General features: G+C 57.5%; 1 protein-coding gene across 1 annotated transcript; it reads left to right on the forward strand.

Annotated features, from left to right (window-relative positions):
* Window positions 1–10,232: 10,232 nt before the first annotated feature.
* HS3ST2 (heparan sulfate-glucosamine 3-sulfotransferase 2) lies at window positions 10,233–19,757 on the forward strand (the record flags this gene model as incomplete). The annotated part of the gene is made up of 2 exons (XM_080619093.1): window positions 10,233–10,696; window positions 19,139–19,757. 2 exons carry the CDS (start codon window positions 10,233–10,235, stop codon window positions 19,755–19,757), a joined length of 1,083 nt encoding a protein of 360 aa, XP_080475219.1.
* Window positions 19,758–23,343: the final 3,586 nt, after the last annotated feature.

A 23,343-nucleotide genomic window follows, 5' to 3' on the forward strand; every position in this document is an offset into this window, starting at 1 on the left:
GCGGGGTGCAGCAGGGGATGCCCTACCAAGGCACAGCACAGCCCTGGGCGCAGGGACAGAGCAGCGGCTGCTCCTGCACAGGGGCAGCTGTATAAGAAGTGGCATTTTGATTGATGCCATTTGACATATGGAGAATTCCCCACAGCGGGCAGTCACTCACCCGGCTGATTATGGGCTCTGACTTCTTTCTCTAATTAAAACTCTCCCTCCCATTTTAATTCCTTTGCCCCCGAATGGCCTGTTCTGGATCACCTCCTAATGTGACACTAACTGCCTGTGACAGGCACTCAGGGATGCCCCATGCCCCGACCTGCTGGGACCCCAGTGCCAGCGAGTCCAGGTGTGCTGCAGCCCAACCCAGCGCCCACCCCTGCCTTGCACAGGCTGCTGTGCATCAGCCAGATGTGCCCCAGCCACACCAGATGTGCCGCTGCCCCTGCTCCAGCAAAAGGCAAGTCCCACTCTGACCCTGACTGTTCTCCAGCCATGTCTATGGAGGGACACAGACTACAGCCTTGCGAGTCCAGCATCTGGATTTTGGGCATGCATCTCTTTGCAGTGGACTGCCCAGGGATACCCTCTCCTGCACAGCAGCGGTCTGCTTTTCCTGCATAGGTAAGTCAGGTTTTCACAGCTAAGTTGCAATGATTTACCTCCCAGATCCCATATTGGATAGGACAAAAGGTCCCACTTGGTTTTTCTTGGCGCTCTGGGTCTAATTTTTAATACAACTGAAAGTAAAATACATTTAAATACAGGATTTCTCCCTCTGAGACGAGCTTTATTCTGGCTGAAAGCAAGCCTCCATGGAGCAGAGCCCAGCTCAGGGCCAGGGGCTGGTGATGCCAGTGGGATGTGGTGCTGCAGGAGCAGAGCGCACCACAAATGCTGCCCAGGGACCACCACCACCACCTCCTGCTCCCACTGCCTCTCCTCTGCTGGGGCACTCTGTGTGCTGACGATCTCTGCATTCAGCCCCAGCAGCCCTGCAGGTTGAAAGCCGTTTGCCACAAAAACATGTGCAGTTCTTTTCTATAAACAAGCTCCTGAGCTGAGGTTTGGAGCGGGGTAAGAGGGGTCAGGCACCATGCAGCCTCGTCTGTGTCACCGCAATTAATATTGATTCTGTGCAGCTGAAATACAGCTACAAAATTCAGGTTTGCTGCTAAGATTTTTGACATGGCTGTTCCTGGAGATTAACGTGGGGTTTAATGAAGGATTTGGCCTCTCATCTGTGATGTTCCCTCATCCCTACATGTGCTGCATCCCTGCTGCTGACTGCTCCATCGGTCACCTTATGGCTGGTGCCCACAATGCCAGCAGGGCTGTGGGGAGAGGACCAGGCACATGGCTCCTGCTCCGCTGTGCTGCTTTAGAGCAGAGCTAGGGCCCAGGACCCAGGGAATGCAGGCAGATGGAGGGCAGCCCCTGGTACGGCACCATGGCTGTGCTATAGGCAGGTCTCATAGCTGCTGCCACTGGAGCATGGCTGGTTAGTGGCTGTGCCCACTCCATCGGGGATAGTGGGACAATGGACAGGGAAGGATCCTCTCCTGGCACCTGGAGGTGTGCGGTGGCTCCTGAACCCAGCTCTGAAACAGAGCTGGGAATTGTCCGGCTTTGGATCTAGTGAAGGACAAGCTGGGGGCATGTGGTGACATCAGCCCCTTCACTCTGAGCTGGGACATGGGTCTGGGCCCTTTAGTCCTGTCCCTGCATCATTAGGATGGTCCCTGCATCTCCTCCAGCAACTGGGCATGGCAGAGCATCGTACAGCACAGCATGGTTCAGAACAGCATGGTATAGCACAGCATGGCATAGCACAGCTTAGCATAGCACAGCACGGCACGGCACGGTACAGCACAGCATGGCTGGGCAGGACCCAGGGAAGAGCCGTGCAGGGGCTGCCCCTCAGAGCAGGGGTGGCACTGTCCTTGCCAGTGCCTCAGAGAGGCGATTCCGCACAGAACAAGGACCATGTGGCCAGAGCAGATTTTTCGCTTATCAAATCAAGGAGCAGCTGGATTAGAGGATTAGAAACCAAATTAATTACCAATGACTTCCCGGGCCCCGGGCGGCTCTGACGTGAGGCAGGGCCGGGCAGGCGGGGAGGGACCCTTGGTCAGCGGGTGGCCGGATGGGTTGTGGGGCATTAGAGCAGGTCCTGGTCCCCATGAGGATGCTGTGCCGGGAGCCTGGTGCCCCACTGCTGAGCCTGACAGCCGGTGGCTGCACCAGGAGGCAGAGCTGGGGCTGGGGCCAGTGCATCCCCTCAGCCCTGGCTGCTCGGCACAAGCTGAAGCTTTTCTGCAGGTGAATCTGAGATGTGACCCCCCCCAGCCCGGATTCGGGGGGGTCTCACTATGGCTGGACCCTCCTCCAGTCTCTCCCTGTGCTTCCCCATTCGCAGCCCACTGAGCTGCAGCAGGAGGTAGGAGCGGGAGCAGGAGGGAGCCGGTGGCTGGTTGCGTTGGCGCCATTAATTGACTCAGAAAACAAGGACTCATCAACAACTGCTGCTGTCCCCATTAGCCAGGACAACTGGGCTGGTCTCCATCTGCTTCCTGACCTGGATATTAAATTGCAGCAGATGATGAAAATATGTCAATGGCAAGAAAGTTTCCTTCTGCCTGCCAGAGCCTTTTGCTCAGCTGTGCAAGTGCCAGGCAGAGGGACAGAGGGATGGAGGGATGGAAGGACACCACAGGGAAGGGTGAGCAGGGCAAGGGGCTGACCGTGTGTACTGTCCCTCAGCCAGGCACTGTGCCCCTGCTCTATGGATGGGGCTGGGCTGGGTGTTTAACCAGGGACATCACAGCTTATAGAGGGGCTCCCCAGAGACACGGAAGCTCCGGGGGTCCTGCCTGCCCCATGGCAAAGCCACCACAGCCCAGGCAAGCGCGGCTGTGCCAGCACAGCACAGGAGCCCCCTGCCACCGGCTCGTCCCACTTGTTGCATTAGGCTAATTGGTTTAAAAGAGATTGCTGGGTCACTAATTATGGAACCTATTGAACAGCACATCCAGGCTTAGGGATACAATTAAAAGTTCACCCTAATTAATCAGGGGTAATTAACAGACCTTGCATTTCTCTGAGATTAATTAATCAAGGAATCCTGAGCAAATCAATGCGGGCAGGAGGGAAGCAGGGGATGGAGCGAGTGGGTGTCATGGGGTGATGCGATGCCTGACCCACTTCTCAGGACTCGGAGCAGAGCCGGGGTCCCTAGGTCTGTGTCACCTCCTTGCCTGGCGCCAGCGCTGAGACCCCTGTGCTTCCTCCTCAGCCCAGGGACTGTGTGGACACAGTGATGTGGGACCTGGTTCCTGCTGCGGGTCTGGCCAGCAACAGCACCAAAAGGTTGCTGCTGGCACCATGGGGTCCCGTATCCATCCCCCCGTATCCAGCCCCCCATATCCAGCCCCCAAAGGCCTCATGCCCTGCCCCATGGCTGGAGCGTGGCAGTGTCTTTGGCTGAGGGCTGCTGCAGCCGCGTCAATCGTTAACGGTGGTTTGGCTGCAGCTGCTTTATCTCCAGCTCCCCAAGGAGAAGCATATTGAGATAATCCAGACAAAATGATAGATATACATTGGTGTCTTGTGTATGGATCTGGCTCGGGGTTTGTAATATTTTGTTGCTAAGGAAGCCCTCATTTGTGGTGTGATCGAGGACCCCATGCCAAATCATGGAAATTGATGTGCTCATAGTGGGGAACTTAATCACCAGAGGGGAAATGCCCACCTCGTTTTTCTCATGAAAGAGGAATGCAGTGCTTTGATTTTTGGCTCCAGTATAAACAGGGTGTGATTAAATATTGTTTCCCCTCCCTTTCTTGTCATTAATCAGGATATAGCTGTGAGCGCTGGGTGTGATGTGGGGACACTTGCTTTGATTCTTCAAGTTCTTAAATGGTTTTGTTCTCTTTTCAATCCCATTAAAAATAGAAAGCAGGGTGTTTCAAAGTGCTCCTGCTGGAGAGCGCTTCTCATCTGAAGGATGTGCATCCCCTGGGAAACCTGCCTTCTGAAGCTGGCGGCTGCGCCCGCAGGAGAGCACCAGCCCTGCAGCCGTGCAGCTCCTCTGCCGTGCACTGCCATGCTCTGCTGTGCTGTGCCACGTGTGCCACAGCAGGCCCTGCCCCGGTGCAACAGGCGCACCACCAGCCCACAGCTCCCTGTGGCATGGTGCAGTGAAGCTGGGGCAGTTGGTGCCCATGGCTGCTGACACAGGCACTGGTGTGGGGAGGTGAGGGGCAGCCCATGCCCTGGGACCCCCAGTGCAGGCTGGAGTGATCGACTGATAGGAAAGCAGATGGAGCCTCTCCTCTCCTTTAGGTGCATTTACAGCCCCTGGCTCACATGGGCCATGATGGGACATGCAGGAGAAGATGGGCTGGAGGGAGTGTGTGGCCACTGCCTGCACCTCACCAAGACATGGAGCACTTCCCCTGTTGGCTCCCACCCATGTGCTTCGCTCACTCACACCTCAGGCTCCTGTGGAAATGCACCAGAAACTGCTTTCAAAGAAGTTAATTTTAGTGCAAAGCTGCCACAGAAGCTTCTGCTGCTCCTCCTGTCACAACCACTCATGTCTGCTACAGCCTCAGCATCCCTCCCCGGGCTGCCCAGCAAGGCCACAGATAGGTCCCTACCAAGCATCCCCGTGGAGAGGCCTTGCAGGTGCAGGTCTCCCCTGCCCCAGATGAGGAGCATGCAGGACATTAGTCAGGACACTTAAATTGGCAGTGTGTGAGGCTGCAAAGGCTTCCAGCAGTGCAGATATGGCAGGAGTGGGGTTGGCACTAGCTGGGCTCACTGTATGGGCTGGTTCTGTGTGTGTGGCACAGAGCCTGGGTGAGGTGGGTACCCCATACAGTGCCTGGTCCCCCAGCACCAGAACCATGGGGTTGCTCTCCCAGGAGGGGTCAGAAGAGGAAGGAACTGCTCATAGATGCCCAGCAGCCCCCAGGAGATGGTGCAGGTGGGCTGATGTGGTGTTGGGGTGACCACAGGGACCCTCCTGGGCTGGGGGTGCCACCACACTCTGCTCTCCTGGTCTTCTGTGACTTTATAATCAGCCCATGGCTTCTAATGTGGACAGTGACACCTCCTGGCATATGGAGGGGGTCTCCCCAGAGCAATGAGGAAGAAGAGGGCAGGTCTTCCTCCACCCAGTGCCAGAGGATGCAGCAGTGCTGGGAATGAGTATGAATTCCCCAGTTCTCTCCCTTCAGTGTGAATGGGGCAGACTGCTTCTTATTTTCTGCCTTCCCATTTACGTAAGGTGAGGATGTGCTTCTAAAGCTGTGCAAGAGCCCGGCTGAGCATGAGGCGACACCGAAAACAAGCCTTAAAAAACTTACCAGCTTGTGTTTGAGTACAGATTCCTCATTTGCAGTTAAATATAATTGTGTTGGTCTGTGAGCCAAAGAGATATTTCTAGTTATTTGAGAACTAGCTCCTGCCCCTGTGATCCCCAAGGAATGATAATGAGATTTAACCTAAGCAGATGCTGTGGAGAGTCTGGCAGAGCTTCATGCGTGATGGTGTAATGATGAGGAGCAGGGCATGGTTGTAGGGTCGCTGCCTGCTGCAGCGTGCAGATGAACTCTGACGAATGCATCATTTTCAGGTCCATGCATCAGGTCCTACGGCATCTCCTTGGCTGACAGACCTGGCACAGCCACCTGGAGCCCTCGGACATCAGGGAAAGACTCTGGTTGGAAGGATGCTGTGGTGCAGAGAGGGAGGATCCAGCTGCCATCAGTGGCCAGCACATGAGGAGCCTGTAGGCCACCTTCATCCTGTGGGGCCTTCCCACTTCACTCCTCATGGCTCATCCTCAGCCATTCACGCATCTCCAACCCCAGCGCAGCTGGAGGTGCCCAGCTCCGTGGGCAGGATCCAGCCCATGGTCCTGCAGCAGCTGCCTCCTCTGTGGGGATGGAGGCTCAGCCCGACCTGGCCTCATCATCCACTGCCTGCAGTGCTGGGGTGGGTGCTCACTGGACCCATCCTGGCAGGAGCTGCCATTATCCCAGCATGGGCAGGGCTGTGGCACAGTCACCTGCTGTGAGGGGCAGGAGCTGGAGTCACCAGCCCACCCCTGCCCACTTCCAGTTATGGTCTTTGCAGCGTCAGTGACAGATACGTAAGGATTAAACTGCAGTAATCTCTGTAATCTACTCAGCGAGATTAAAGCCTCCCCCACCCCCAGACTTCATCCCTTTCATTCCAGGACTCCACTAGCAGTAATTACAGTCGGGGGAAGCCATTTAGCTTTTAAGCACTGCTCCATCCTGCTTAAAAACGCATTTTGGAATCAAATGAGTTTGTGCAGCATGGCCAGGGCTGGGCAGGAGGCTCAGAACTGGGACCGAGTAGCTTGAGTCAGAGTCTAAATTGAATGTACTGTTTCTGGCCTCATTCGGAGCATGGTGCATTTACAGCTGATTAACCAGACTTAAAAGGAGCCTGACTCAATTCAAGGCACCTCAGAAAGTCTCTGCTTCCACCCTGCTGTCTGACAGGCACCTCTGGACTCTGCTGCCCGTGGGATGCCCCACATCTGCATGTGAATCTGGAGACCTGCCAGTTGGTGCTCAGTGTGGTGGTGATGAGCTGAGGGGCTGCAGGAGCTGGGATGGTGCAAGGGCTGCACCAAGGAAGAGGCACAGAGAGAAAACCACCTGAGAGCTGATGGCTGTTCAGTGATGCCAGAGTCTTTGGCATTGCCTGGAGCAGGATGCGGGATGCAGTCCCAGTGTGCTCCCAGTGTTTGGGAATGGCTGGGTCCCACTGGTGTGTGCCTGCAGTGGCCCTGGGGGATGTGCAGCAGGTCTCTGAGCACCATCAGTCCCATCCTCACACCTTCCTGCCTCCTTGCTGCTCCCCACGGGTCTGGCTTGGCTGCATCCCTCACTCATCTGCTTCCTGGCTACCAAACAAAGATGTCCTTTCTCCAGCCCCAAGTTTCCCGCTGTGACAGGGAGAATCAGGAGACACTGGAGCAGCAGAACCTGCAGAGGAGGCTCCGTGTAGGCATTCAAGGACATTGCCAGGGCCAGGAGGCTGGAGAAGCTCGACCGCTGTGGCACTGAGGATCCCCTGCCCAGGTACTGCTCAAAGGAAGGTGGCATTTTGTCAGCCCGGAGTCAAAAGGTGGTTAAGGACATACATATTAGACACAGAAAACTGTATTGGCCCTGAGGGATTTGTTTGGCTCTGGAAATAAATTCTAACCTTGATCAATTCTGCCTACAGCCCAAAGACATTAAGGGCAGAATCCCACCTTTCATCCCATTTGCTATTTCCAGTATGAATTTCATTCCTCCCCTTTTTCCTATAGCTTTCATGTGCTCCTGGCACAGCCTTTCTTTGTGTATTCCTGTAACAATCTCCTGATCCCTACACTTCTGTAGCCTCTCTTCCTGCCCATCAGTGCCTGCGCTTGGGATGAGCCCTTGGGCTGGGTCCTCCCCAGCAAACCCACTGAGTTGGGAACCCCTTGGCAGCAGTGGCTCTTGCCTGATGTCAGTTCACGGCCTGGGTGATCAGTGCCTTGGGGGGGAAGCAAGGTGAAAGGGGTGAGGACAAGCTCCAAATCCATTCCATGGTTGTGTCCTGAGTGCTGCCTGGCCACAGCCACAGCCATCCCCGGAGCTGGACGCAGCTCTGGGAAAGAAGGAGCATGGAAACTTCCTGGGGGAAACCATTGCCCAGGAGCAGCAATGAGCTGCAACTGGCCTGGGAGGGACAGGACTCAGGGGCTTCAGGGTTAATGCTGGGCAAGGCTGCGGGGTCTCTGCTGCTTTGGTAAATCCCCCCTCAGCAAGATGATCGGAGAGCTTGGGAGTGATGAAGAGGTGAGATGGGAAAGATCAGCTTGGGAAGAGAGCCAGGAACTGAGGGGAGGGCACCAGTGGGACCCTGAAAGGGGATAATGGAGGTGCAGAAAAGCTAAAGGAGAGGAAGGTGTGAGGCTGGCAGGGAAATGCAGTGGAGCTCAGCTCAGGGATGGAGGAGGGGAGGCAGGACCTTGCCGGAGCTCGCAGTCATTCCTGTGAGGCACGGGGTGATGAGAGGAGAACCTCCTGCCCTCTCCCGGAAGGCTCCTTCCCCCAGTGATGCCGGGTCAGCTCCAGCAGCAGCACAGTGTCTGTGTCACCCATGGAGGGATCCCACTGGGGCTGACTCCCAGGGCTCCTGTTGGTGCAGCTGGCAGGGCCGGGAGCATGCTGGAAGCACTGGAAACCTGTTGTTTATGTGGAGTGGGGTGTAAACAGCAAACATGTCATGGGGAAGACATGCCCTGCAAAGATAGAGAGACTGAAAGCAAAATTGTCAGCTTTACAAAACATACCTCCCTTGCAAGCAGTGAAACCCGGAGGTGTCGAGGCATCCTCACCAGCTTTATTTATCCAGACGCCTCTAATGTTCATCCTTAAGCAATGTGTTTGCTGCCGAGGCTGGATCACCACATGGAGGCAATAAAATGGCTAAAAATGGAAAAAGCAACTTTTTCCCCGGATTTGGCAGTTTGTCATGGAGCGGAACTGAGTGATGGGCACATCCTGCTGCTGGAAGGGGAGCCCTCAAGCACTCCCACCCTGCTGTCACTGCAGGGGCAGGGCTGCATCCCCTGCTTTGCCAGTGACACTGGTGCTGCACTGGCTGGGGTAGAGGTACCAGACACGGGTGAGTTCACACCAGCTCCAATTGCAAAACCCCTGTGGGTCACTTCAGCACAGCAGGGTGGTGAGGTTGGCCCCAGGAGGACTCAGCCCCTGTTCTACAGTTCCAGAGCTCTCCTGAGCCAGCAGACTCTTCCTTAAAAGTCCAAGTTTAAACTCCTGAGGGACCCAAGCCCACTGCTCCCACACCAGTAGAGGGGATAGGCTGCAGCGAGCACTGCTTTTCATCTGCCTTTCCCATCTTTCCTTGTATCTGCACCGTGTTCCTGGGTGCTGCATCGGAGGAAACCTCATTCCCCTCCTGGACCAGCTGCCAGAGAGCCTGCAGCATCCTTGGTTGTGCTGGGCTGGCACCTCTTGCCTGTCTCTCTCTATTATCCTCCTTCTTCCCAAGTAACAAGACAAGTAGTTTTCTGCAGCACAGCATGCTTTCTCTGCTGAGAAAGCAGGGACGGTGACGGCTCGTGTTCAAGCGGTGCTGCAAGCAGCCCTCTGGTTTGGCAGAAGCAGCCAAGCAGAAGCTGAGGCTGTCAGGGTGTGAGCGGGAAGAAAGCCGAGTGGAGCAGAGGGAGCCGGAGTGGTGGGGATGAAGCAACAATCTGCACCCGCACCCTGCAGCAGCCTTGTGCTTCTCCTGGGGCAGCCTGCTGCCCCAAACACAGGCGAGGCTGAGCATCCCCGGCCTGGCAGAGGAACTGAATTCCTGCACCATCTTCAAGCCGCTCCTTACTCACGGCGGTACCCGGCGGCCGAGGAGTGCTCGTCCTGCCCTTGCCGAGGACGGAACCCGCTGCTGCCGCTCCTCACAACCGTCCCCTCCCTCGGGGGCAGGCGGCTGCAGGCAGCGGCTCCAGACGCGGGAGGGGTGACCGTGGGGACCGGCCGGGCACGCTGCGGCCACCCAGCCCGGTGCCAGCCGGGCCCTCCCGGTTCTCGACCCGGCGGCTGCTCGCACAGCCCCGGTGCCGGTTCGCGTTCCTGGCCGGGGCTGCGGGGCAGACGCCAGTGCTCCCGACCCTCAGCGCTGCTCCGGGTAGTTGCGAACGCGCTGCGGGTGCAGAGCTGCCCGCGGGGCCAGGAGGATGCTCTCAGCGGAGCCGGGCTTGGCTAGAGAGCGGGGCCGGCCCCAGCCCCGTCCCGGTCCCTGTCGGGAGGGCTGTGTGTGGCGGGTGCCGCCGGCCCGGGGGAGGCTGCGGCCGCGGAGCGATAGCGGGGGCTCCGGGAGGAGCTGACGTCAGGCAGCCCCTTAAATAGCAGCGCAGCCGCCTCTGCCCCGGCATTTCCCGCGGAGACGAGAGCCGGAGCTGCCGCCGTCCGAGCGCCGAGCACCGGGCACGGGGCAGCGCCCGCCGGGGATGGGAGCCGCGGCGGGGCCGCGCAGGGGCCGGGGCGGCGGGCGCAGCCCCCCGGGCGGTCCGTAGCCGCGGGCCATGCCGGAGCGGCCGCGCAGGGTGCGGGGCGCGGCCGCCGCGGGGTCCCGGGGGCAGCGGCGCTCCGGGCCGGGCCGGGCCATGCCCGGCGGCGCGGCCCCATGGAGCCATGGCGCATAGAGCGCCGAGCGGGCGGGCCCCGGCCCCGGCTCCGGCTCCGTCCCGGCGGCTGGCGCGGAGGGTCCTGGTGCTGTTCACGCTGTCGCTGTCCTGCTCCTACCTCTGCTACAGCCTCCTCTGCTGCTGCGGCGGCCCCGCCGCGCCCCGCGCCCGCTGCGCGCCCGCCCGCAGCGCCGCCGCCAAGAAACTTCTGCAGAAGTCGCGGCCTTGCGGGAGGCTCCCCCCCGCCGAGCCCCCCGCGCCCGCCCGCCGCCCGCGGGACCCCCCCGGCAGCCCCCCGGGGCCGGCCCGCCCCGGAGCCAAGCGCCTGCCGCAGGCCATCGTGGTGGGCGTCAAGAAGGGCGGCACCCGCGCCGTGCTGGAGTTCATCCGCGTGCACCCCGACGTGCGCGCCCTGGGCACCGAGCCCCACTTCTTCGACAGGAACTACGACCGCGGGCTGGAGTGGTACAGGTGAGGGCAGCGCTGCGGGACTGGACCCCGACCGGGCACTCCCGGCCCTTTCCCCTCCCGTCGGCGGCGGTCTCGGGTTCCGGAGGGGCAGGAGCGGGCGGTCCGGTACCCACGGCCTCGTCCTGCCTTGGAGCCGGTCTCTTTGTCGCTCTCGGGGAGGTTTCCCTCGTCCTCCTCCATGGCCCGCCTCGGAGGGGCGCGTTCCCTCCCGGCAGGGTACCACGGCTGCCGAAGCACAGCCCAGCGCTGCAGCTGCAGCCGGCCGAGCCCCAGCCCTGCTTGGATGGGCTCCGGTATCGGGGCGGTTACAGGTTTCCCATCTCGCCTGAGGATACTCCTGCCTGTGTGATGCGGCCTCCAAAACGGGTGTGAATGGCTGGAGCGAGGGATGGCACCGCTGTCTTCTTGCAGCCCTACTGCCAGCGGGTTTGATCTCTGGCTCTGAGGGAGCTAGTCCCTGTCATTCTTCATCTTGTCTCCTTGAACTTGGCAAAGTGTGGGTCTATCCCAAATCTGTAACAGTTAGCAGAGAACAGCAACTGCATTTCTCCAGCAGGAGATGGTGGGGTTTTAATGTCAGTAAAGGCTGCAGTGAGGAGCTCAGGAGTGCTCTCGGAGAGGTGGTGAGCACTGCATGTGAGCAGGTCACAGCACCCATGAGCTCATCCCCTGCCCATAGACCTGCACATGGTGCTGCAGGCAGCTCTGCCTGCTCCCCACTGTGTCAGCCCCAGTGTACCCGTGGTTTGCTGTGCCGTTGGGGAGCACCGCAAGGAGTTCTGGGCTGCTCTGGGATGGGGCTGTGGTGTTTCTGCTGGGCTTCAACCTCAGGAAGCAGAGGAGGGTTCGCTGTGGCCTCAGGTGCCTGCGAGCTCACAGCGTGTGTGCTGGAGCATCATGGCAGCTGGCGAGAGGCAGCGCACGGAGCCAGGCACAGACCTCACATCCCAGCGGAGATGTCCCTGTCCCAGGGCAGGGCAGTGCTCATCAGCTGCTGAGCAGGTCGGGCGGCTCTGTGACACCCTGCTCGCTCCCGTTCCTGCTGGGGCCCTGGCTTGTCTCCTCGCTGGGCAGGCGTGAGTCCTGCCTGTGGCGTGAGCATGCTGGTTCCTGACCATCAGCAGGTCAGAGCTGCTCAGAGCAGCCCACTGGGCCCTAGGCTGGTGCTTTCAGCCCTTGTGGTGGGTCTGTGCCCAGGAGGGCTGCCTGCAGACCCAGGCACATCTGCTGCCTGGTGTTCTACTTGGGTCTCTGCAGCCAGGAACTTTCAGCTGCTTTAGCAGTGGTACCAGTGATGGGGAGTGCCAGGGATGGAGCTCGCTGAAGCTGTTTCCCTCTCCAAAGGCTGTGCTGCCGCATGCCCAGTTCCTCCTGTCCTTTGGGGGGTAGCCGCAGCAGTGTCCTTCACCTGTTCTTGCCCCCTTGGCAGGTCTGTGTCATTCCCACACCCCCTCACTGACATCAGACACTGTCACCCATCCTACATCACCTAAAAGCAAAGAGCTGGGAGCAGCCCTGCAATACACCATGTAAGGACAGGAGCAGCAGTGCTTTGCCTAAGGGCATCCAGAGGAGCAGGATGGGTGATGGAGCACACAGTGGCATCAGTGTGGTGCTGGTCTGGGGGTAGGAGCCACGTCCCTTCCACACACGAGCCGTGGTTCAGCCAAGGATCCTCTGTGTGAAGGGACTCATCCGTGACCAGGAGGGACACAGCCTGTGGCAGCGAGTGGCAGTGGTGGGAGCAGGACGGGAACAGGACCAGGGATCACGAGCTGCCTGGGCCTGCCTTCGTGTCTGGATCGATGGAGAGATCACATCGGAGCAGCAGAGCCTCCAAATTAGCTCAGCTGAAACAATTAAATGACACTTCCCTGGTTTATTACCTTCTTTTTTTTTTCTAACCTCACAAATGTGCCAGGACTTAAGCACAGAGGCTGCTAATGGAGAAAACGTGGAATTGATTTTCCTCCTTGCAAGTGGAGCAATTAGATGTGGAGCGGGTCTGACCCGCAGCATGAGGAGCTCCTGTCACTCTGCCAAGACACCGGGGAGCAGGAGAGCAGGGTCCTGCAGCCAGCCATGTCCAGGGAAGGGCACAGCGATGCCGTGGCTCTGAGGGCTCTCCCAGGGCAAGGGGCTGCTCCTGGCATGGCTGGGAGAGGTGATGCTCCCGTGCTTGGGGAGCACCGTGGTGGGGTCTTTGTGGGTAGCCTGGAGCACAGACCCCTCGGAAAAGCGATGGCAAAGGCTTTCCCTGCCATGAGCAGAGACTTCACCTGCCTCTGGCTGCTGTGATGCTGAGTGCCTGGTCTGGCTCCATCCTTCCCATTGCGTACCTCAGTGGCGTGCTGTGTGGAGGGACCAAGTAGGGCTTCAAGGCAGCTGAGAGCAGCGTGAGAGCTGAGCCCCTCTGATGTTCTGAACGCATCAGTTCCTGTCTTTCCACGTTTTCCCGTGCCCTGGAGTTGTTCTGACGCAGAGGTGGTGGAACCAGCAGGAGGGACATCTCCTGATCCGCTGTCCTTGTGGCTCCAAATGTCATGCTCGCTCCAGCTGCTGTTCTACTGGTGCCTCCTGCCTTCGCTCCTGCTGTCACTCAGAGCAGCCTCGGCTCCCCCTGTGCTGGGCAGAGCCGGACCCCTTGGCTTCCCCATGGGACCCCCCAGGAGCTGCCTTGTTCACAGGCCTCAGACCCACAACACCCGGGCGCATCTCCAGTTCCCATCAGTCTCTCTAATCCACCTCATTAGCTACAGATACACTACAGGAAAGATATTTTTAGCAAGATCTGTTTTAAGACAACTGAAACCGAACAGCCAGCTGCTGGGGATATCGATTCATTACCAATCCTGGACTGGATGCTCAATATTGAGCTTTTTCCTGCTGCAGGTAGCGTGCGCCAATAACCTTCAGTATTTCCAGAACACAGGGAAGACAGTACCACTTAATTTGCAGTTAACTTTGAGCAGTGACTCTGATTGCAGCATCTTGGGGTGCAGTTTTCCTCCCCAGGATTCCCGAGTCATGCTGTTCCATGGTGTTTTCATGGACAAGGGCTTTTCCTATCGGGTCCAAGGGCATCCGTGGTGACAGAGCTCTGCCCTGAGCTGCCTTTGGGTTTGGTGCTCTTGGGGCTGCAGCAGCACATGGAGCGGTGCTGGCCTCTGGGTGCTGGGCACTGCAGGAGGATCCCCGCATCCCACTGCCTGTGGGAGGGAGAAGAGGGAGCTGCAAACCGGGCTCCCATGCTCTGCCTCGCTAATTGCTCTCTGCTAATGGCCAGGTTGGCTCACACACAAACAGGAGCCCATTAGGCTTTGCCCAGCGACGCGGGCTGCTTTGTGGGCTTGACTGACAGCGCGTTTTGCTGAAGTTAATTAGTAAGAAGAGAGGAAGGCAGCGAGCTTCAAGGATGCTTTGAAATTTCCTTGACTTCAGAGAGTGGCCCGGCTCTGCGGAATGGGACTGAAACCTCTGGCAGGGAGGCTGTGTGAGAGCTGCCCTGCAGGCAGCGTGTGCCCTGCTCTGCCCTGCCTTCCTCCAGGTGGGCTGGTGCTGCGGAGACCCTCGCTCAGGCCCTCTCCAAGGAACTGGGAGAAGCGCAGGGACATCAATCCACACAGGGTGTCAGACCTTCACTGTTAATGGTGTGTGTTCTTGCTCTGTCTTCCGTGACCTTGTTTGTAAGTGCTGCAGTTTGTTCCAGCCTTCACTTCGATAGCTCAAAATCCAGCTACTGGCATGGCCATGGGCACAGATGCTTCGGGAAGCTGAGGAGCAAAGGGTGCCGATCCCTGGTGACACCGGGTGTCCATTGCAGGGTCAGGCGCTGTCTGCAGTATCTGGTGTGAGCTCTGCCGTGGCTGGGGCCTTTCTGCTGGTGCTGCCCCTGGGATTTGTCTGATCCTCAGTCGGTGCTGGATGGTTGTTTAGGAAGATGGGAGTTACACGTTGGCTTGTGTGTGTGAAGGGTGGTGGTGAAGTGCCCTTTGGAAAAGATTTTGTTGACTTAAAGGACACTGCAAATCTCCAGAGCATTTAAATGATTAAAACTGAATCAGCCACAAAGTTAATTACTGTGTTCAAACTGCTTTTATGCATCGAAATGTCCCTCATTAGCTGCTGGGGAGGGAGGGCTGGTGTGAATTCTTTGAACACAAACATTTATTAAAGGCAGATGATCCATCATTAAATCCGAGGCTGCTTTAACACAGGGTGGTGGCCATGGGGACACGGGGCTGGGCCGTTTCCCTGCTGTGGATGTGGGGGGATCTGTGGGGACACGGGCGGCTCAAACTGTTGAGCATTGCCAGGCCCCGCGGCCAGCAAGTTCCCGGTGCTGCGGCAGCAGTGTAGGGGGTCCCTGCCTGCCCTGTTCCATCACTGCCAGCACCGCTGTGAGCTCTGAACTGGGTGTCCCCGTGTCCTACGCACCCGCTGCAATGTCACTGAGCTGGGGAGAGCTTTTATCTTCCTCACACCTCAGTTTCTTGTGTGCTTGACCCAGTTTTGCTTAAACCTCCCAGTAGCTTTGGTTGGGCTTTCATCTGCTGCTGCTGTCGTCTGCAGCCGTGCGGAGCCCAGCAGTGCTGAGCTGTCAGGAGAGAGCCGGTGGTGGCTGCCAGCAGTGTGCACCCATGGCACAGCACAGCCTGGTATGGCACAGCCTGGCATGGCACAGCCTGGCATGGCACAGCCTGGTATGGCACAGCCCCTCTCATTGGGCAGGGAGCTTGGGGCCGGGTGCTGAGTCCTGTGCAGCAGCCGGGCACACTGCACCATTGCCAGTGGGATCCAGACTGTGCCTCCTGCTGTTCCAGTTGGGGAACGTGGTGGGGCAGGGGACAGGCTGGGGGGTGAGGACCTGTCCTTGGATCAGGGCAGAGTGGTCCCACAGGACCATCCCAGTGCCAGTCTGCACTCTTGGAAGAGTTTCTGTGCTCATCCCCAGCACGTTCAGCTGCAGCTGGAGGTGCACTTGCAGCAAACCCCTCTCCTAGCTCCCTGGTGCTGCCGAGCACCCTGTGAGCTCTGCAGGAGGACTTTGTCTCCCAGGCTCCAGGGTCACTCTCCCTGCCTGCACACAGGCAGCATCCCTGCCTGCAGCCGCCGAGCCTGTGGCTTCAGCTGGAAGCAGGAAAGCGCAGGACCCTTGTCAGGAGAGGCAGCGCTTGGGAATTTTTGCCACATTGAACTGTTTGGGTTTGTTCTGATGAGTGGATGGAGGCCAGGGTTACGTGTGCGTCAGTCACTGCCTCTCAGGAGAGCCCGGGATGTGCCTGCCTCGGCCCTGCACATCCGCTCCACAAGTGGGATGGAGGGGCCGGTCTGTAACGGGATTATGGGATGAGCGCTCTCCCCACACACGCTTATCTGCAATATCTCAATCATCCGATGAGGTTTTGTACCAGTTCCTCCCCGGGAGAGTGTTTCACGCATGTTCGACATCAAAGCAGCGCAGCCAGCGAGGGAGCGCATGTTTCTTTAATGTGGGAGTGTTGTAGGGGCCGCAGGGTGCCCAAAGGCAGATTATCAGCAAGTTAATAATTCAGGTGTAGGAAAGGTGCTGGGGAAAAGTTAACTCCTTCAGGGCGAGGCACTGCCTTTGCATCGGCACAGCCATGGCGGGGCTCACTGCTGCTGCTGCCCCACAGCCATGGGGCTGCCCAAGGACACAGCAAGGCCGTCATCTCCTGGGGCCATGCTGACGACTGGATGTATCTCACATGTGTTCCCACTCTGTAACGTGGGTGAACACAACCTCTAAATCTGCGGGCTGGGAGGGAGCGCTAATGCCCATATCAAATGGCACTAAAGGGCTTTAAGAATTGAGTAACTTTAATGACAATAATCTCTAATTCAAGAGGAATTAATGCTGTCTCAACAGCCAGGGTATGCATTGAGCTGGGGATTTGGCTGGTGCGGGGCTGCCCTGGTACACCCAGTGGATGCTGCTGCGCAGGACCCCCAGCCCCGGGGGGGTTGTGGGGGCACCATGGGGCACATGTGCCTGCAGCCCCCACTGCCGGGCTGTGCTGGGGCGAGCTGAGATGCCCCTGGTAATTAAATGCCCTCCCCGGACGGTTTGCTCTCCCAGGCAGTCGGAGGGAGCAGGCTCAAGGCAGGGACAGGCTGCTCCGTGCTCCAGCCCACGGCACTGCTGTAGGGCCAGAGTGGAGTTTGCTCCATCATCCCTAATGATTCCTGCACAAGAACAGCCCTGGTGTTCACTCAGCATCAGTGGTTTTGCCCTCCTCCATTCCTGCTGCATCACAGGTTCCCATCATCAGAACACATGCGGATGGTGGGTGCACCAGGGCTGGTGGGAATAACCTTGGTATTTCTCTGTCCTGGCCATGCTGATGGGGAGAGCCCTGGCAGCGCTGGTGTGACACCAGTGCGGGCAGCACAGGCACAGGGGAACAGGGATGGGTCCCCAGAGCAGCAGGACCAGCCCCTGCCTGAGCTTTGGCCATGTGGCATCACAAACCAGCTACCAAGAGCCTTCATACCTGAGCACATGAGCCTTGGGCTTAAAACTATGTGACATGCTATTTGTATGCAAATAACTCTGCGAATGCAGAAGTCCAAAATATCATTTTAAAGTCAAGTGTAATTACGTTTGCAATGCATTTCCCCACTCCTGCAGCCCTGGGGATCTTGCTGTTAACGTGAAGATGAATGCCTGGATGACACTTCTCCCCCTTGCACGGTTTCTCTGGTGATTTATTTATCTATTCGGGTTGTGTTTTGTTACCTCAGCAGTCTCTGTTGTTCAGGATCAGCAAACATTGGGAGTCCATTTAAAAAGAAACAAACTCTTGTCTCATTTCAGTAATTTACTGTGCAGAGATTTTGTGTTTTTCATAATGGATTAGCACCTGTAATTTCGTTTTTGGAATACATGGACCTAATAGCTCACGTAATGAAAGTGTAACAAGCCTGAAGATGAGCCATTAATGAAACAGCAGCTTTATGGCTGTAATAGCGAATCACTTACAAAGCTGTCCCACGCTGATGTATGGTGAAACTTGTTTGTGAGGCGCAGATGCAGCTGTGGTGCCTGCCGCTAAATTAGCATTTCCTGGTAGTCATTAAACAATGGGAATCGTAATCTGGATTTATGGGGTTGGAAGCGGAGCACTGGGAAAGGCCAATTAAGCCATGTCCGTGCTCAGGTACCTCGGTAGAATAGCCCCGTTAGTTCATGGTGACTGATTAGTTTGTTCTCTTGCAAATGAGGAAACCTTTGCAAGGGGGTTTGTGCTTGCGGCCCTCAGCACAGGCGCCCCTGTCATGGGTCATGTGGGGACTGTGCCAGCACCCAGGGACTCAGTCCAGCCTCTGCCATCATCCCCAGCAGCCTGGCACACACCTCTGGACACGTCTCTTCAGTCTCTCTCATGGGTCTCTTCCAGCTGCTGCTCTGGTTCCCCTGGTCCAGCCTCTTCTTGTCCCCATGGGTACCCCCCACCCTTGGTGCATGCTGCGTCCCCCCACGATGCCTCAGGTCTTTGCCATGGTCCCCTTGTCACACAGGGTGTTGTGAGCTGCTGTTGTACCTCCTCCTGGTTGAGTCTTTTGTTGGGTTTCTCTGTACAGAGCAAGCCTCAAAGCTGGTGGCCATGGAGCGTGCTTTAGGGACCCTGGGGGTGTCAGGTCCCAGTCACTGGGCTGATGGAGCTCTGGGAACACCTGTGCTGCAGCGAGGCAGTGTGGCCATGGCGGCTGCCTGGGGTTATCCCAGGAATAAATCAGTGCCCTGCTCGCTCCAGCTGAATTGCTGCAGACAGGGCTGCTGACGTGGGCTTCCCCTGCCAGAGCATTGCTGGCCTCATCCCAGCTGCCAGCATTCCCTGCCCACTCCAGCCAGGAGACCTGCGGCACCGTGAGTCTGGCTGCAGTGGATTTGATAGTTTAGTAATGCAAGAGCAATTTATAAATCCATCCCATTAGTTTTTATTTGATTTGGATGTTCCCATGTCAAAGCAAATGATTTAATTAGTGCTAGGCTGGGCTGCAGGGATGCTGCCTTCTCCCCAGGCCTGGTGCTCCCTCCCTGCCCTTGCAGCCCAGCTCCCCATGGCAGAAATAGGCAGGACTTGTGGATGGGACAGAGCAGCCCCGGGGTCCCCCCAGCCTGGCCTTGCCTTTGCCCTCGATCCTGCCTGGCTCTGCCTTCCCCCCGAAGCTGAGCATCTCCACTTGCTGCTGTGCAGGGCTGCCAGTGCCCATGTCCTCTGCACGGTGTCTCCTGCAGCTGGGATGGACACAGGATATGACCATGGGCAGGGGCCTCCTGCGGTGCTGCAGGAGGAGCTGTGCCTGCTTTGTCCTGCCTTGTCCTGTGGGAGGAAATGCCCCACTGGCCCCACACCTTGGACATCACCTCGCAGTGCCCAGCTCCTTCCTCATCATCACCTTGTGCTTCACTTGCAGGAGCCTGATGCCACGAACCCTGGACAGCCAGATCACGGTGGAGAAGACCCCCAGCTACTTCGTCACCAAGGAGGCCCCCAGGCGCATCTTCAACATGTCCCGGGACACGAAGCTGATCGTGGTGGTGCGGAACCCAGTCACCCGCGCCATCTCGGACTACACGCAGACGCTCTCCAAGAAGCCGGACATCCCCACCTTTGAGGGGCTGTCCTTCCGCAACCGCAGCCTGGGGCTGGTGGACACCTCCTGGAACGCCATCCGCATCGGGATGTACGCCGTGCACCTCGAGAGCTGGCTCCAGTACTTCCCCCTCTCCCAGATCCACTTTGTCAGTGGGGAGAAGCTGATCACGGACCCAGCGGGGGAGATGGGCAAAGTCCAGGACTTCCTGGGCATCAAACGGGTTATCACAGACAAGCACTTCTACTTCAACAAGACAAAAGGCTTTCCTTGCCTGAAGAAGTCGGAGAGCAGCGGCTTGCCTCGCTGCCTGGGCAAGTCCAAAGGCAGGACTCACGTGCAGATAGACCCCGAGGTGATCGAGCAGCTTCGGGACTTTTATAGACCTTATAATATCAAGTTCTATGAAACAGTCGGGCAGGACTTCAGGTGGGAATAAGCGTCCGGGAGCAGAGCTGTGGTGACGTGAGGCTGCAGTCTTCCATGAAGGGGGGCTGGAGCCAGGACCCCTCGACCAGCCCATCCTGCCCAGAGGCCATGAGCAGAGGCAGGCGAGGGCCTTCCCCAGCCCTGGGGAGGCCGGAGTGCTCCAGAGCAAGTGGAGATGGGGGAAGACAGAGTCCTGCAGCAGCTGCTGAGGGATGGTGCCCAGCAGGCACTGCCATCCCAGCAGGTCAGCAGTGCCGGGGCTGGCTCCATGGGGTCCCATTTGATTTTACTGCCATGTGGTCCCCAGGGTCTTGGTGATGGTCCTGTCCTGCAGCCTATCCATGGGCTGCTCCCTCCTCCATGTCCTGGACACCCCTGCCTGCCTCATGGGGCCACATCCCCCCGCGGTGCTGGGGCGGGCAGAGATCCAGCTGCCCCACTTCGCCTTTCATCACTTAAGTGCAGTGTGTAACCATGAGGACAGTGAGATGTATCTGCTTGGAAAAGAAGTTTATCAGAGATGTTGTACCGATATTTTGTCCTGTGAATAAAGCACAGAATCCTGCTGTTACGGGTACTTCAGCAGCACCAGTGTCCTTGTTCAGCATGTGACCCCTTCCTGTGAATAAAGCAGCTACCATCGGTCCGGAGCATGGGCTTTTCTTAGGCAAGGCACATGCCCATGGGTCAGGTGAGGTGGTGGGCACAGAGCTCAGCACAGCGAGGAGGGCACAGCCCTTCGCAGGGGTGACAGCGCCACTCAGGAGTGCTGCAGGACCCGGATCAGTGCCAGCTCCTGCCAGGCCTGAGGGGTGGGTGCTGTGTTAGACACAAGCAGCAGTAATTTATGGTTGGGACATGTCCCTGCCCACAGCAGGGGTTGGAACTGGATGATCTTAAGGTCCTTCCAAACCCAACCACTCTGGGATCCTATGGTTGAGCCTTGTGGGCTGTTCTGCGGGAGCCCATGTGTACAATGAAGTGCCAAGGGCCACACACTTTGGTAGCTGGCCCCATTGCGTTAGTCACTGTCATCCTTTGATTTACATCCCCGGGCACCACAGCAAGCCCAGGTCAGGTGCCAACTCCCTGCTCCTTCCAGGGACCAGCCACCCTCTGACTGCAGCGCATCTGGGAACAGGGAATTCTCCCAGCTCAGCATCTTGCCTGGAGCCAAGATTGATGGGCTGCATCTTCAGGCGCTCAGAGGTGGTGCAGCATCCCTGTGCTCCCGGCTCAGCATCCCTGTGCTCCCGGCTCAGCATCCCTGTGCTCCAGGCTCAGCATCCCTGTGTTCCGGCTCAGCACTTCCTGAGCACCTTGGGGTCCATGGGTCTAAACAGCTCCCACAGGGCTCAGTCAGTCCAGGCAGCGAGGCCATGGGTGCCCGTGCTGTGGATGAACACACATAGCCCCATCCCATCCTGCAGCGATCCATCTTACGCCCTGTTAGCAGGGCCCGTAATGAGTACCGCTGCTCATGAATATCAATAACAGCTCTTGTTGGCAGGGTGTTGTTTGCCTTTCTGAGAGCTGGACTGTTTGAATCATCTATTGATTTTCGTAGTAAATCTCAGGCATTTCTGTCAAAGGCTGCAATTTACCACTAGCATCTAAATCTCAGCCCAAGCCTCAGCCTCTTGCCAGTGCTGGCACAAACTGGTCCCTGTGCCACTCCGCAGCCGAGTTCCCGGTGCAGGAGTAGCCCAGGAGGAGCTGTATGTGCCAGGATTTGCCAGCACAGATGGGTGCTGCGGTGCGGTGGGTGTCTGGGGCACCGGTGCCAGTAAGATCCCCACGTGCTGGGTGGCAGAACTGCATGGAGGCTGTGACCGGTGCCTTACTGGAAGTGATTACTGTCCAGCGAGCTCTAATAGGAACAAATAGGAGATAATTAATGGAGATCTAATAGATCCCTATCTGTGTTGCTTCCACTATGATCCAGCAGCAGCCACAGGAGCCACAGGGGACCCAGCAGGGAGGGGACCCAGAGCCAGCTGAAGGAGAGCAGGGGATTAGCAGCTGTCTGCAGGAAGATAGGATGTTTTCTTGTATGATTTCTCCTTTAAAGGAGAAAAACATTCATAGCGAGACTCACAAATCCCAGCCTCGCCATAGAAAAGCCATTTCCAATCCACTCCAAGGAGATAGAAGGTGCTGGGCTAGACTGATCCCCCTGACGATACTGTATTAGAGGGAAATTAGAGCTGGAGCTGAAGAAACCGCTGCAATATCAAACAATTACTTTACATTTGCCCTTACAAATGGAGGAAGCACAAATGTGCTTAAATCAAGTATTAGGTTTCCAAAGGGTGAGCAAATGAGGGCTTAGGAAGGCCTGTACTGAGAATGCTTATCACATTAGGAGCTCTTAAAATGTGGCTTAAAAAAACTCAGAGATGATGTGCATCTGAAAGAGGCAGGACAGGGGCTTGGTAAGGACATTGAGCGGCGCTGGTTTGGTGACAGTGATGCTGAGCAGAGGGGCTCCCCCCACTCATCCACACCATTAAATGGCTGTAGCAGCTGGGAGGAAAGTGCTTTCCTTAAGTGCAAACTTTGTCAGCCAGGATGTAAATTCTAACCACCACTGTGTGATTTGTAATGGGCTGGAAGGTACGTGGCTTAAAGCAACTGTTTCTATGAGAAAGGTGATGAAGAGCCTTGCTAGAGCACAGTGCAAAGCCTTGACGAGTGTCCACAGCAAGACAAGGACTCTTGCTGACCTGGCTAACGTGGGTGCCAGATACTGAGCCCAGCTTGCTGCAGGGGAGGGACAAAGTGCAGGGGCAGGGTGCCAGATCCTGAGCTGCAGGGATACAGTGATGCCCTGAATGTCAGGCTGGAGAAGAGGTTGAGCTGCCCATCACCTGCATGAGCTGCTTCAAGCTGCGGGCAGAATATGGTGCAGAGAGAGCATCCCAAAGCTCTCCCTGCCCAGGGAAAGCCCCAGCACTTGTACCAGCCAGCGCCTGGGAAGCTGCCATGGCTTGCACTGGAGCTGTCATGGAGTGACCCATGGGATGCACACCAGTGAAACCAGTAGCACAGGCACAGGGCGCTGGCCATGCCAGGAGGTGCCAAGAGATGCTCATTGCTGATGGGCAGGCAGGTACACAGCCATCCTTGGTGCACCACATCCCCTGGCCCCAGAGGCATGGCCACAGCCATTGCATGCACTGTGTTTTGATCTGTTCACTCAGGCTTGAACCCCAGAGAGCAGCTGTTTAATATTTATCAGCTCATAAACACTTAAATGTAATGAACGTGACTTAAGTGGTCCCTGATCCCGTTCACACTGAAGAGCTCTCAAGATGTGCTGGGTCAAAGGAAGCCTTCCCAGGGGCCATTTACATCAGTGGTGAGTGCCCTGCGGAGCCACCAGCACATCCCTTGGAGCCATGGCACCGTGGCACCGCTCCGGCTCGGCAGCAGCCTCGCTCCCCAAAACAGCTCTGGATGCCTCTTCCCTGGCAGGACCACTCCAGGACCCCCAGTCCTTCAAGCAGGCATCTCCATCGGGTATTTACCTCCTGTCTCCTGACGAGGAACCCTGGCCCAAGATGCGAGCACTGCGTTTGCTCTGTACCAGCAGG

This window comes from Psittacula echo (assembly GCF_963264785.1).
Source record: "Psittacula echo genome assembly, chromosome: 5".
NCBI lineage: Eukaryota > Metazoa > Chordata > Aves > Psittaciformes > Psittacidae > Psittacula > Psittacula echo.